General features: G+C 32.9%; 1 protein-coding gene across 1 annotated transcript; it reads left to right on the top strand.

Annotated features, from left to right (window-relative positions):
* The first annotated feature begins 1,588 nt into the window (after window positions 1–1,588).
* Window positions 1,589–9,737, top strand: LOC111915285 (E3 ubiquitin-protein ligase UPL3). The gene is made up of 18 exons (XM_023910955.3): window positions 1,589–2,821; window positions 2,910–3,020; window positions 3,106–3,222; window positions 3,308–3,478; window positions 3,554–3,715; window positions 3,853–4,080; window positions 4,169–4,290; window positions 4,366–5,800; window positions 5,893–5,991; window positions 6,161–7,585; window positions 7,713–7,937; window positions 8,045–8,149; window positions 8,386–8,466; window positions 8,565–8,633; window positions 8,733–8,861; window positions 8,960–9,082; window positions 9,193–9,390; window positions 9,493–9,737. Exons 1-17 carry the CDS (start codon window positions 1,925–1,927, stop codon window positions 9,256–9,258), a joined length of 5,565 nt encoding a protein of 1,854 aa, XP_023766723.1. The 5' UTR covers window positions 1,589–1,924; the 3' UTR covers window positions 9,259–9,390; window positions 9,493–9,737.
* The last annotated feature ends 5,825 nt before the right edge of the window (window positions 9,738–15,562 follow it).

The raw sequence follows: 15,562 nt of genomic DNA, 5'->3' as shown, positions 1-15,562 counted from the left end.
TAAACTAGAGGGGCTGAATTGTAATTATGTGATAGTTGAAAAATAGGGCAATGGTTATCCTTGTTAAAGGATGGACGAATTCAAGGATAAGTATATCCTTAAAATCGTCCAAGGTCCAAGAGATAGGGATTTTCAAGGCTTATCTTATGGTTGCTTGATGGGCAAGTAACTAGATAAGGATAAGGACTGAAACCCTAATCCCAACCCTATATAAAGACCCCTAAGGCCTTAGGATTTCGTACACTTGATCCCTAGAGCATCTAAGGACGAATTTCTACCTATCTCCTCTCTCTTTATACCTTCTCCACTTGCTTATGGTGTTTGTAAGCCATTAGAGGAGTGACACTTGTGACTCTAAGCCTTCCAAAGTCAATTCAAGGAGATTTGGGATTGTTATTGCTACATAACAATCAAGGTAATATCTTAAACCTAATTATATGTTAATATTGATTCCCATATGCTAGAATTAGGGTTTATAGCATTGGATAACTTGCATGTACAATAGAGAAACCTAGATTCAAGCATTAGGGTTTGTATGAGCACATAGGATGTCTTATGACCAAAACCCATCAACTCCTTCCTGACTCAAAGTGGCAACTTTAGTCCTTATACTTCTCATGGCCCAACTCAACCACTCCAGGGACTACAATTGGAAACTTATAAAAGAGGAGTGATTCGAAATATACCTGCGGAGTTCGGGATGTTACAAATTTTTGATTGATATACTTTTAGATACATAAAATACATATTTATACTTCTAAAAATATATTAATATATTTTTTATGTCTTAATTGGTATAACCAAGCAAAAAAGCCCTTATATATAAATAAATAACATTTAAAAAGAACATATATATATATATATATATATATATATATAATATTTAATTGAATATCTTTTCTTATATAATTTTTTATGTGTATAAATACATATAATATAAATTTTTTTAGGATAAAAACATAAAAGAATTATAAATCAAAGGTTTTTTTTTACGAATTTAATATTATAATAACCTGAAAAATATGTTAGGATATGTCAAATGATAAAACCTTATATTTTTTACAAATATTTTGGAAATAATACGTATAAGACTTAAAGTAATTGTTTTTAGACGAAAATAATGATTTTTGTACGGTTTTTATAAAGTAAAAATCTTAAAAAATGAGAGGGGTGAGAGGTTTATAGTGGGACCAAATGTAATATAATAATGATTTAAATTGTCAATATATATAAAAATAGATAAAATGGGTATATAGTTATTATTTTTTTTTTCCAACAATGCAAAATTATTATAAAAAAATTAAATATCTTTTTATATTTTGTTTTTATTTTTATTTTTATAGAATAATGACATGTGAATATCATTAATTTTATTTTTTTAGGAAATAAAAGTAAAGATTATTTGATGAAATGAGGATAAATTGTAATTTTCAAAATCAAAACATAAAAAAGCTAAACTCAAGAGAAAAAAAAAATGTAATTTTCTTAATTTTAATACGAAATTTGATTGTTTCCAAATCAAGAAAGAAACGAAGGAAAAGAAAAGGACTTTTTAACACATGAACATAAAACATGTACAAATGTACTATTTCAAGGAAAGGGGCTATATACATAAATTAGGGTTTTCCTTTATGAATTGATTATACCTTCCTCATCATAAAATTGATGTCGGTACACTCCTAAATTCATCATACGCATGCGTCTCTTTGCAATCAATCGGTTTACACCAAGTAAATAAACAATAATTCCCGTGATTGATTTTTCTAGGGTTTGTCAGATTTGGTCCAAATTGGACCTTTTTCGCAGGATAAATTGAAGTATTGTTTGTAAGATTCTTAGACTACGAGGACGATGATGATAAGGATTTATTATTTCATCGATCGTCGTTGATCGTTGATTCCGAAAGGTGGGTTTGGGGTTTTGTATGGAAACTCGTAGCCGGAAGAGGGCGGAGGCCACCTCATCAGCCCCTTCTTCTTCATCGTCCGGCGGTCCTGCCACTCGTTCCAACAAACGCACTCGTCTCTCTTCCACTACATCCCCCGCCGCCGCTGCTACACCTTCCAACGTCGTTGCGCAATCCGTTTGTACTCGCTCACGCGCTTCTAACATGGATACTAACATTAATGAACCGTCAGGCTCTGGGTTAGCCCGCGGCCGTCGTAGTGGAAAGAACATAAATAATCCGAATGCGGGACTGGATAAAGATAATTTGAATAAAGGCAAAGAGAAAGAGAATGAAATTAGGGTTAGGGATAGAGATAGAGATAACAACAGAGACAACATTTTAGGATTTAATAAAGACCGCGGGGGAGTTGATGATGAAGATGACGACGACGATGACAATGACAGTGATGGTGGCGGCGTGGGGATTTTACATCAGAATTTGACTTCTGCTAGTAGTGCACTTCAAGGCTTATTGAGGAAACTGGGTGCAGGGTTAGATGATCTGCTTCCGTCATCAGCAATGGCATCCGCTTCATCATCTCACCAGAGTGGACGACTAAAGAAAATTCTTTCAGGCTTGCGTGCTGATGGGGAAGAAGGAAAGCAAGTTGAGGCGTTGACACAGTTATGTGACATGCTTTCTATTGGCACTGAGGATTCTCTAAGTACTTTCTCCGTTGATTCTTTTGTGCCTGTTCTTGTTGGGTTGCTTAACCATGAAAGCAATCCCGATATCATGTTACTTGCAGCTAGAGCACTCACACATTTATGTGATGTGCTACCTTCTTCATGCCCAGCAGTTGTGCATTATGGTGCTGTTTCTTGCTTTGTTGCTAGATTGCTTACAATCGAGTACATGGACTTGGCTGAACAGGTGTGCAATCTTACTTCCTAAATGTTTATATCACTTCACTTGTGGATTCAGACTAATCTTATCTTCAATGGAATTGCTTTCACAACAGTCCTTGCAAGCTCTTAAGAAGATCTCTCAGGAGCATCCAACTGCATGCTTGAGGGCAGGTGCACTAATGGCAGTACTGTCGTATCTTGACTTCTTCTCTACAGGAGTCCAGGTATGTTGCTTAATCATGATATAGTTTTAACTTTTAAGCATATATAATATTATCCCTTTTTCCATAATCTCATTTTATCTTTCAGCGAGTAGCACTTTCTACTGCTGCAAATATCTGCAAGAAACTTCCATCTGATGCAGCTGATTTTGTCATGGAAGCCGTTCCTCTATTGACAAACCTTCTTCAATATCATGATGCAAAGGTGAGTTCTTTGATTCCAAGAATAAAAAAATTAATGAACTTTTATATGTTTCTGATTGTTTTTTGAAACAATACTCTCTTTGTAGGTTTTGGAGCATGCATCCGTTTGTTTGACTCGAATTGTAGAAGCATTTGCAGCATCTCCTGATAAACTAGATGAGCTATGCAACCATGGATTAGTTACACAAGCTGCCTCCCTCATTTCAACCAGTAGTGCTGGAGGTGGACAGGCATCTCTCAGTCCATCTACATATACGGTATATTGATGACTTTATTTTGGAAAAAGCACATAGCTTTTGGAGGTTGCATTACCTAACAAAAAGATTTTTCAGGGATTAATTCGATTGTTATCCGCATGTGCAAGTGGGTCTCCTTTAGGATCAAAAACATTGTTGCTTCTTGGGATTAGTGGCATTCTTAAAGATATATTATCAGGCTCTGGTCATGCTGCAAGCATGTATGTATCCCCTGCTTTGAGTAGGCCACCTGAACAGGTAATTCTTAATGCTTATTTATATTTCTTTTTCTCCTTCTCCATGCTTATAAACTTTTACAGATTTTCCCTGACTCCGTATAATTTTAATAATCGAAAAATTTGTAACCAATCTGTTTGATTTTTTTTTTCGTGCAGATATTTGAGATTGTGAATTTGACAAATGAGCTTCTTCCTCCATTGCCTCAAGGAACCATATCTCTTCCTTCCAGCTCTACCTTATTTGTCAAAGGGTCTCTTATAAGAAAGTCACCTGGAAAGCAAGAAGAAACAAGTGGTGGTGCACCAGAAAAAGAAAAGTTATTGACTGATCAACCTGGCCTTTTGCTGCAATTTGGAATGGACCTTCTTCCTGTTCTCATTCAGGTTAGTTTTAATGGAAACTCTTAATTATAACTCATTTTAGCAAACCTACTTTAAAGTTTAAAATGGACTTTTTTTTTTTGTCTTGTAGATATATGGGTCAAGTGTGAATACACCTGTGCGACATAAATGTCTATCAGTTATTGGGAAATTGATGTACTTCAGCACATCAGATATGATCCAATCTCTACTTGGTGTTACAAATATATCAAGGTATATAAGTTTTCATTCCTTTCTCATTGAATTCCATCATACCAGACCCCTGATGTTATATGCTATTATCACTAGTTTCCTAGCAGGCGTTTTGGCATGGAAAGATCCACAAGTTCTATTGCCTTCACTTCAAATTGCAGAAATCCTAATGGAAAAGCTTCCGGAAACTTTCTCCAAACTTTTTGTGAGAGAAGGTGTAGTTCATGCTATAGACACACTCATTTTATCTGGTCCATCCACCAATCCTCTTTCCCAATCATCATCAAATAATTATACCGATTCTACCCCTGGATCATCACGTTCAAGACGCTATCGCCGCCGCCTTGGACCACCCAATGTGGACCCCGAAGATCCCAAAACCGAGGGCTCACCTCCAAGTTCCCTAGAGGCTCCCACACTCAATTCCAATCTCCGGGTATCAGTGAGTACAAGTGCAAAAGCTTTCAAAGATAAATTCTTCCCTTCAATCCCTGGAGCTCCTGAAGCTGGGATTACAGATGATCTTCTACATTTAAAGAATCTTTGCTCAAAGTTAGTTGCTTTATCTGACGACCATAAGTCAAAGTCAAAAGGAAAGTCAAAAGCTTCCACATCACCTCGGTTTCTTGATTTTTCACCCACTAAGGAAGATAATTTGTTAAGAGTGGTAACCTTTATGTTATCAGAGTTAACCAAAAGAGACAGTGTTTCAACATTTGAGTTCATAGGAAGTGGTGTTGTGGATGCTTTACTTAACTACTTAACTTGTGGAAGCTTCTCAAAAGAAAGGGTGTCAGTGTCAGAAGCGAATCTACCAAAGTTACGTCAACTAGCTATTAAAAGATACAAATCTTTTATATCAATTGCGTTTTCAAGTGTCTACAATGAATCAAATTTAGTTCCTATGAGCGTTTTAGTTCAAAAGCTTCAAAATGCATTGACTTCGTTAGAAAGGTTTCCTGTAGTGTTGACTCACAACTCTCGATCCTCTACAAGTGCACGTCTTTCATCTGGTTTATCCGCTTCATCTCGTCCGTTCAAACTTCGGCTTGTAAGATCACATGGTGAAAAATCACTTCGTGATTATTCCTCAAATGTTCTTTTAATTGACCCTTTAGCAAGTTTGGTTGCTGTTGAAGACTTTCTTTGGCCTAGGGTGCAACGTAGTGAATCTAGCCATAATAAGCCTTGTACTTCTGTTGGGAACTCGGAGTCTGGAACCATGGCGGCAGGTGGTGGCAGCGGTGGCGGTGGTGGTGGTGGTTCGTCGCCTTCTTCTTCTACTCCTGCTTCGGGTACACGGCGTCAGTCAACAAGGTCCAGGTCAGCGATTAGTATAGGGAATTCAGGTGAAAAGGATACCCCACAAGAGAAAAATGCAAGTTCTTCAAAGGGAAAGGGGAAGGCTGTGTTGAAGCCAAGTCAAGATGAGGGGAGAGGAGGACCACATACAAGAAATGCTTCTAGAAGAAGAGCTGCTTCTGATAAAGACACTTCGATGAAGTCTGTGGATGATGAATCTTCTTCTGAGGTATGCTCTTTATGTGCTAAAGTGCTCTTTAATTTTTCTATAAAAAACTTTTGTTCTCATATATATTTTGATTACTTATGTGTGCACTGTAGGATGAGGATGTAGATATATCACCTGTTGATATTGATGATGCATTGGTGATTGAAGATGATGAAATATCAGAAGATGACGATGATGATGATCATGATGATGTATGTTGTCAGACTCATACCCTTATTTCTGTTCACTTGTTTATTATATCATTCTACTTTCATTCATTTGTTTCCTACAGACATACAAAGAAGACTCATTGATAACTTTTTATAATCTTTCACAAATACAACTTTTTACATACGATTTTCCTTCTTCCCATTTTCATAGGTGCTAAGAGACGATTCACTTCCAGTTTACATGCCATATGTCCACGATGTCAAACTAACCGACTCCACTGACAACACCACCCTCGCGGGTCCCACAACCAGCGACAGCCACACAAAGAGCCGATCAACCCCGGCTCGTGGCTCTGACTCAACTGACTATCGTGGTCCGACTTCATTCAGCTCAAGGGGCTCAATGTCATTTGCAGCAGCCGCCATGGCCGGGCTTGCATCTGCCAACGCTAGGGCGGTTAGGGGCGGCAGCGGTGGCGGCAGAGACCGCCATAACCACAGCACCCCCCGGTTAAGCTTCTCCTCAAATGGTAAACAACTCAACCGACATTTAACAATCTATCAAGCCATCCAACAACAGCTTGTGTTAGATGAAGGCGACAATGATCAATACAACACCGATGGAAGCAAACTATGGAACGATATCTACACAATCACCTACCAAAAAGCCGATATAAACTCACAAAAAACAACAAATTTAACAAAACCGGGGTCCACATGTCAAATGTCTCTCTTAGATAGCATCCTCCAAGGCGAACTCCCTTGCGACATGGAAAAAGATAACCCCACTTACAATATTCTCTCTCTGCTTCGCGTATTAGAAGGTTTAAATCAGCTCGCACCACGTTTACGTATCGAAACAGTAATCGATCAATTCTCGGAAGGAAAAATTTCAAGTGTAAATGACATATTTACCCCTGGCGTTCGAGTTTTATCTGACGAGTTTGTGAACTCTAAATTAACCTCGAAATTATCCCGACAAATTCAAGATGTGCTCGCTCTTTGCAGTGGTAGCCTTCCTTCATGGTGTTATCAGTTAACAAAAGCATGTCCTTTCTTGTTTCCATTTGAAACAAGAAGACAGTATTTTTATTCCACTGCTTTCGGGTTGTCGCGGGCCCTACATCGGCTCCAGCAACAGGGGGCAGACGGGCACGGGTCGACTACCGAGCGGGAGTTACGGGTCAGGCGATTGTCACGCCAGAAAGTGCGGGTTTCCCGGAATAGAATATTGGAATCTGCTGCGAAAGTAATGGAGATGTATTCGAGCCAAAAGGCGGTTTTGGAAGTGGAGTATTTTGGTGAGGTTGGGACTGGGTTGGGTCCCACTTTGGAGTTTTATACGCTTTTGAGTCATGATTTGCAAAGAACGGGGTTGAAGATGTGGAGATGTAATAACTCGGGTGACGGGAGTGTAGCAATGGAAGTTGAAGTTGAAGAGAAGAAAGATGATTTGGGCGATATTGTAATTTCACCTCTTGGGTTGTTCCCACGCCCTTGGGTTGAATCTTCTTGTGATGGTAAAGTGATTGAGCATTTCTGGCTTTTTGGTTGTGTAATGGCGAAAGCTCTTCAAGATGGGAGGCTTTTGGACATGCCTCTTTCTACTGCTTTCTACAAGCTTGTTCTTGGACAAGTAAGTTGATTGTTAATGAACTATTGACTCCACTTTTTTTTTTTTTTTTTTTTTTTTTTTTTTTTTTTTCTGTTTTGTTGTCTTGGATGAATTGACTTATGTGCCTTTTCTTAATTTTTCATTGTAGGAGCTTGATTTACATGATGTTTCTTCTTTTGATGCTGAACTTGGGAAGACATTGCAAGAATTGCAAGCGATTGTTTGTCGGAAAAAATACCTGGAGTCAACACCTAGGCATGACTGCAATGCAATACTTGACTTAAATTTCCGAGGTGCTCCTGTTGAAGATCTTTGTTTGGACTTCACACTTCCTGGATTTCCTGATTACATTTTGAAACCTGGCAACGAAGATGTATTTACTCATCCTTTTACCTTTCAATTTTTTTTTCCTTCTAGCATTTGTTGATAAGGTTGCTGTGTATATTCATAATTCATATGATTCTTTTTTGGGAATGACAGGTCAGCATAGACAATTTGGAAGAGTACATTTCCCTTGTAGTTGCTGCTACTGTCAAGACAGGTATCACAAGACAAATGGAAGCATTCAGAGCCGGTTTCAATCAGGTCATATTTCTTTTTTATATTTTTAACTTCATGTTGCTTCTTGAAGTCTCGTGTATAAAAGAAATGATGATTTTTCATATGCTCGTTTTTCTTACATATTGATGACAATACGTTACAGTTATATTGTTATAGATGCAATATAATGTCTTTTCACATAACCCGTTTTCCTGAGACATCTTTTCATAAATTGATTTAAATAAATTTCAACTAATGTGTATTTTTTGCTCATTCACCAGGTCTTTGACATTTCGGCTTTGCAAATATTCACCCCAAATGAATTAGATCATTTACTTTGTGGCCAACGAGAGTTGTGGGAGGTAAATTTGTTTACTTATAATTAAATACTTTTTATCCAATTATTGTGAAATATATAATTAATTATTTTTTTTGTTTCAATTTTCTTACAAAACCGCAGGCTGACAAACTTGTGGACCACATAAAATTCGATCACGGATATACTTCCAAGAGCCCTGCAATAGTCAACGTAAGTCAAATTTCCATACAATTTAAATTCCATTCATTTCATATAATTCACATTATCATTAAAAAAAAACTTACTATTTGTTTTTTCACAACTGTTTAGTTGCTTGAGATAATGGGAGAGTTCACTCCCGAACAGCAAAGGGCATTTTGTCAATTTGTCACTGGTGCACCTCGGCTTCCTCCCGGTGGTTTGGCAATTTTGAATCCTAAGTTGACCATTGTGAGAAAGGTATATCATATATATGTTGACTTTGTGTATTATGTCTTTTTTATTAATTAATAATTTTAAAATAAATGGTTATAAAATGTTGTTTGTGTGTTGCTCAGCACTCTTCAACAAGCAGTAGTGTGACATCCAGTGCGGGTGGCGCGTCGGAATCTGCAGATGATGACTTGCCAAGTGTCATGACATGTGCTAATTACTTGAAGCTTCCTGCTTATTCCACCAAGGTATAATAAACAATTAAATGAAAGTAGGTTGGTTGTATTTAGTCCAAAAATAAATGAGGGCAGTTTTGTAATTTTGGGTGTGGGTAGCAACTAACAAGTGATTACTACAGGAAATTATGTACAAGCAACTGGTGTATGCTATCAGTGAAGGACAAGGATCGTTTGATTTGTCATGAACATGAAGCTTTTCATTTCAAACTATTAACTGAATTTTGTACATTTTGTCTCGAAAGCTTTTGGAATTTGGAATCATTTCTTAACTGCAATAAAAGTTTCTCCAGGCGCCCTCCCGGACTCTCAATCTCAAGGTCAGTAAACTTTTCATCTGAAAAAAAAAAAAAAAACATATCAACATTGATTTAAGGAAAAATCGTTATTTATTTTTAATCATGTTTATTTATTTTTTGCAGTTGTATGTGGATGTGGTGATTCGATCCGATGGTTTGGTTTCTACAGATTTTGTTTTGTAAATAGCAACTAGCAAAGCATCGTATTATTTGACTCTCTTATAAGTCTTATATCTCTAATCGCTACTTCTGTTTACTTGATATCTGGTTTCTTTTTGTAGCTCAATAATGGTTCCTTACGCCATATTAAGTTTTACCTTTTGCCATACTTTTGGGAAAAAAAAGTACTCAGGATCTGTTTCAGTTAACTTTTCTTTCTTTTTTCCATGTTCCTGTTTACCAAAATGGAACAAAATGAATTAATTATATCCATATAATCCCTTGTAACAAATCTTCATGTATAATGCATAATAATAATAATAATAAAAGCATACTAGACTTTTTAAGTATATGCATTTCAAATGATGCTTTTCAAATATACATTCATAGTTTTACTGATAAGATAAATCTTATGCTAGAAAACAAGTTCAATCATTTGCGACATGTAGTACCTTAAAATGGGAAAATGTGTCTCTGTACTAGCCCTTAGGTTAACCTCAAAGCTTACTCTCAACTTGTATTTTTTTAAGTTCCAAATTTGTGCATAAGACCAAATATATTCTTTCAACATCATTATCGCCTTATCTTCATTCCAATTCTTTCTTTTAGCTTTGTACCTCTTTTGAAACTCTGGTATGCATCTTGTTTCAATTCGTTAGGGTAAATAGTTTATCAAGCATTCAATCGTACCACTTGTATACTTTACTACATATACTTCTTAATTCTCTAAGGTTATATGTTCACTATATGTCCCATAACGCTAATGATAACACTTCGCCACTGAATTATCAATCTTTATCATCATTCCTTTTAATTGACACATTAAGTTGTGACTAACTTCTCATTTCATTAGCCTCATAATGCCACTTCTCATTTCTTAGCACAAATCTTCAAATTTGACTTCTTAAAGTCAAAGATCAAACTAGTAATTTATCATTCACATAAGTGTATTTAGAACTCACATAATGATGATATATAGGTGATTTCGTATATTTCCAATTTTGTCCCATACTTGGAAGAAATAACAACATACTTTGCATTTTGCCCCCTTCTTGACATAAACACTTAATTCCTTATACCATTTACATCCTAAGATATTTTATAGAGTGTATAAACATTAAACTGACTTGGATCACATCTAGACTAATGGAAGCAAGTCAACAAGCAATGACACAAAATGTACATCATGATGGAAAAATATAGGTCTGTATATTTCCAGATAAACTAGTTACTTTAAGACCCATATAAATATGCACATGTTTAGGTAAAAGACTCTCCTGAGTACTTGCATCCAAATATGATATTTAGAGAATACTTTCATATTAAACATCTCATTAGTTCCATTATTTTCCAATTCCATGACATTCTTTATCTCTTCATAACGTTAAATCATCATCCAAAATATGTACACTTGTCTTCTAACCGAAATGCGAGGACGTTATAGTTACCATTCTCTAATGAGATCAAGAACCTCAATTCTATTATATGTTTATTCATTGGGGAGATAACACTTATTTATCGAAGTTACTATACTCATGTGTAAATATTAATATATATGAGCTTATTTGGTCTATGTGCATTGATGAATTCTATACTACATCACATGAAGTTCACCTCAAAGTAGAATAACTATAAATCCCAAATGGTTGTGACCATAATTATATTTATGCTATATAGTGATCTAAAGTAAGTATCAAACTACAACTTGATCCATATATTTAACTCTAACAACCCATATACCAAATAAGTGTGAACATAACTAAATAAACTCTTCAATGGTATTAGCTAAGGCATGGTATTTAGTTTCAATGTTGGATCTATTGATAATTAATGTTTCTTATTACTTCAAGAGATAAGAGATTATCCACATAAAATGCAACAACGAAGATATATTAAGTCTCATCTAGTAGCTCGAAAGGGTTTGAGATGATGTATATGAGAAATAAAGATCATGAAGCATAGTTACATTGTTACCTTGTGATACCCTATGATGCAAAAAATCCGATGTAACTATAAGAGCAAAAGACAATGATAAATTGAGTAACTATGTGTATATAATAAACATGAACCATACGAGTAGCTTTAAGGTATACTCGAGAGCCCACCAAATGATGATAAAAAGTAGGATCCCGAAGTGTGGCTCTTGTTATTATTCTATAGAGACATGGAAGTACCCTTACTGTGGTGATGTAGATAAGCAATGGCATATTTTACTAAGATTTATAGCCTAATCCTTATTACAATGTGTATTCCATGTAAGGTTTGATGATGGATTTCTTGATATTGAGTACTTTAGGACTTAGAGATGTAAGAGAATTGATGAGTTTTAACATTGTCGATTCATTAGATTCTAAATATTTGGTTCTGGTATCATTGACGTCATATCGTGTTGATGTTGATCAATATGAACTTGATGGTTCTATTAAATTTTTTTACTGTTATAACATTTTTGATGAACATTATTGATTTTGGGAGATTTTGTTTATTTAATGTTGTTTATTCCCTCTCTATATGGGAATTTATTGCGACATATCCTCAAATTTAAAGTCAACCAAGTTGTATCTTGATAAGACATTATATTTGTAACATATACATATGTAAGTTATTTACCTAATTAATTATTTGAGGTCTTTTCATGTCATTTGTTGCATTCTAATAAGCCTTGTTAGATATGTATTTTGATTTTTTTTTTCTTTTGCTATTATACTGCGAAATTAAGCAAATTTCTTCTTCATGCTTTCATAACTTTGGCATTATAAAGCCGATGTACAATTGGTTTTTTTAGGGCCAAGACACCTTTCAATATGGTTCCATTTTAGTGGAAACCAAATTAAACTGAACCATAAGCATCTCTTAGCTCGAAGAGATAAGATTGGAAGGATAGTTGTTTATGTGCTACAAATTGCCATCTTTGCCATTTTTTTGAAAATGACAACTTACAAAACCATTAAATGAGGGATTCATGCATGCACATGGGAAATGGTACTAGTACCATCATGTGAACTACAATATTATGTTTTATATTTTCTTTTTTTGTCCTTAAAACGATAACAATTTGTTATATAAACAGATCGAAAGATAAATAATTATTGATCATAAGTTAGATGAATATACTAGTATACCAATCACATGTTTAATATAAGAAATGGAAGCATCATAACATCAACATATAAACACACACACAGTCACACACACACACACAACCATATATGTATTTATATACATGCATTTATGTGTATTACATACATAAGTTTATGTGTATACATATATTATAAAATATAAAAATACAAAAAAAAAACACCTATTTATTTAAGAACAAGAGCAATCACATAAAAAGTCACCTCAAAGAATATCTATTTTGAGTTATGCCAAAATTCCTTCTCTAAATCAAAATTCCTTTGTCACTCATGTTTTACTTGTATATACCATGTTTATTATCTATCTTATGGTCTTATATTTACTTTTAAAATCCTTAATTATATTTTATATCATACAAAACCCCATAAAATAAAATATTAAATGATAAAAACGATTTCAACCTTAAAATTTAATACATTTTCATATGCGCAAGTTACGACTAATGAATTTTTATAATATTTGTTTTCTTTCGGTTTTCCTTGACTTCATCTTAAAGTTATGCTAAAATAAGCTAATTCACCATCACTTCATATGAACTAATTAATCTATAATCCCAATAACCAGTATAAAAATTAACATTGAAAAAGAAAAAAAAGTACAAATAGGTGTGATTTTGTCTTTATAAATAAAGTGGTATCATAAAATTGACATACAATGTTTTATTTGGGAGAATGTCTTAATAGTTTTGGGTGACAATGATCCAGAAAACTATTGATGTGAAGTAGTACGACGTTGATTATTCATTGAGTGTCACTTTATATTTCAAATAATTCCTCATCATACAAGATGTTGGTTTAATGGTCAATTACAAGATCTGATTATTTACTAATAGTGACTTTCAGGTATAATCATACAATAAACTTTTTTTAAGAGTTTTTAATTTTCAGTTTTCAAAATAAAAAATTTACAAATTAAAAAAAATTGTTTGAAAGTACAAGCCTGATATTTTATTTTTTAAATAGAATTAGTTTTTAAAAACTTTTAACTTTTATGTTTTATTTATTTATAAATATAAAAAGCTTACAACTTTTTATTGAATATTTTTGTATAAATAAAAATTGTAACTTCAAGTTTCAAACTTTTATCTACAAGTTATAACTTTCGATTACCAATTATTTTACCAAACATACCCTTATTTTTCAAATTGTTTTTTAGAGTCATGTCCGTTTGTTAGAAGGCTTAAGGCCACACAAACGATGTATTATGAATTAAGTAAGATACATACATGAGGATAGCTAGAGCATCACAAGATTATTTCATGTTTGCAATCATGAAAGTTTGTTTTTTTCAAGCAAATTGGATCAAATGGATTTATTCAAACATATTGAGGATATTATTTTAATTACATTTAAAACATTAAGATATATTATAAGATTCAAATAAGTAGCAGACAAAGAATTTGACGATTCAATCTAACTTAACCAATTGAGTTTAGACCACCTAAAAACTACAGGTGTCGACATGTATATATATTCAATATGTTTGTTATATATTCTTCATTCTAACATCGTAATAAATGTAATATCAGTAGCTATATCTTTTTATGTATTTTAAATATGTTTATTAATTATTATTTTATTGTTTTTTAACATTATTTGATATTTATTTATTTGATTATAATATGAGTCATAAACATAATTACATATTTCATGATGTTTATCATACATAACTTTCTTATCTATTTAAAGGCTACTTTTAGATAAGTATATCAAATCACTAAAAACAATTATCATATGGTATTTAATTTAATTATGTTTTTGTTTAGAGAAATAATTGCTATAGATAAGAATATATATATATATATATATATATATATATATATATATATATATATATATATATATATATATATATATATATATATATATATATATAGAGAGAGAGAGAGAGAGAGAGAGAGAGAGAGAGAGAGAGAGAGAGAGAGAGAGAGAGTTCAACTGAGGAAAAATAAAGTTGAGAATGAGAGAATCAATTTCAGCCACATATTTATTTTGCCGCAAAACATTTGGGTGTGCCGGAGAAAATGGGCAACAGATACACGTGTGTTTTCAAACCAAACATATTTACTTAAACTATGGTAATCATCACCTTAATATATATAAAAACATAGTCTTTTTTTTTTTTTTTTTTTTTTTTTTTTTTTTTTTTAAATTTTTAAGTAGTCATTTTTATCAAAAAATTAATTTAAATATATCAAAATTCAAAATTTTTTATTCTTTATAAATATAAATCTATATTGATAGTTTTAAGATTATATATATATATATATATATATATATATATATATATATATATATATATATAGTTTCAGTTCACATTATTCATAAGTGAATAAAAATGAATTAAATTTTTATTAAAATACATTCAATATTCACTTATGAATAAAAATATGTTTAATTCTTTTTTACAGTTTAAGTATCATTTATATATGAATATAACACATATTAAAATTTTCTTACCTAAAATAAATTTTTTACATCATATTTCGTCACATGTTATATTCATATATAAATAAAACATATATCAACTAACGTCATATGTTATATTCATATATATATATGAATAAAACATTTATCAAATTTATGTTACAGTTAATTTGTTATTCATATATGAATAAGTAGTATATTAATAAAAGACGAAACATTTTGAAAATTCGAACTCATTATTCATATATGAATACCAAATGAACTGTAACAAAATTCTGATAAATGCACCATTCTTATATGAATATAACTTGTGAGAAGAGCTAATACATGTTTCATTCATATATGAATGATAGTTAAACTGTAAAAAAAATTAAGCATACTTTTTATTCATAAGTAATTAACGAATGTATTGTAATAAAATCTGATACATTTTTATTCATTTATGAATAACGAAAGCTGAAACTATAGAA

Source organism: Lactuca sativa, chromosome 8 (genome assembly GCF_002870075.4).
Source record: "Lactuca sativa cultivar Salinas chromosome 8, Lsat_Salinas_v11, whole genome shotgun sequence".
NCBI classification, from domain to species: domain Eukaryota; kingdom Viridiplantae; phylum Streptophyta; class Magnoliopsida; order Asterales; family Asteraceae; genus Lactuca; species Lactuca sativa.
This window is presented reverse-complemented; position numbering and strand designations above follow the sequence as displayed.

Excerpts from the sequence above, each read along its gene's own strand:
- LOC111915285 (XM_023910955.3), top strand. The coding sequence starts at position 1,925 with ATGGAAACTCGTAGCCGGAAGAGGGCGGAGGCCACCTCATCAGCCCCT. Across the intron at positions 3,223-3,307 it reads TTCAATATCATGATGCAAAG|GTTTTGGAGCATGCATCCGT; the intron begins GTGAGTTCTTTG and ends CTCTCTTTGTAG. Across the intron at positions 8,862-8,959 it reads AGTTGACCATTGTGAGAAAG|CACTCTTCAACAAGCAGTAG; the intron begins GTATATCATATA and ends TGTGTTGCTCAG.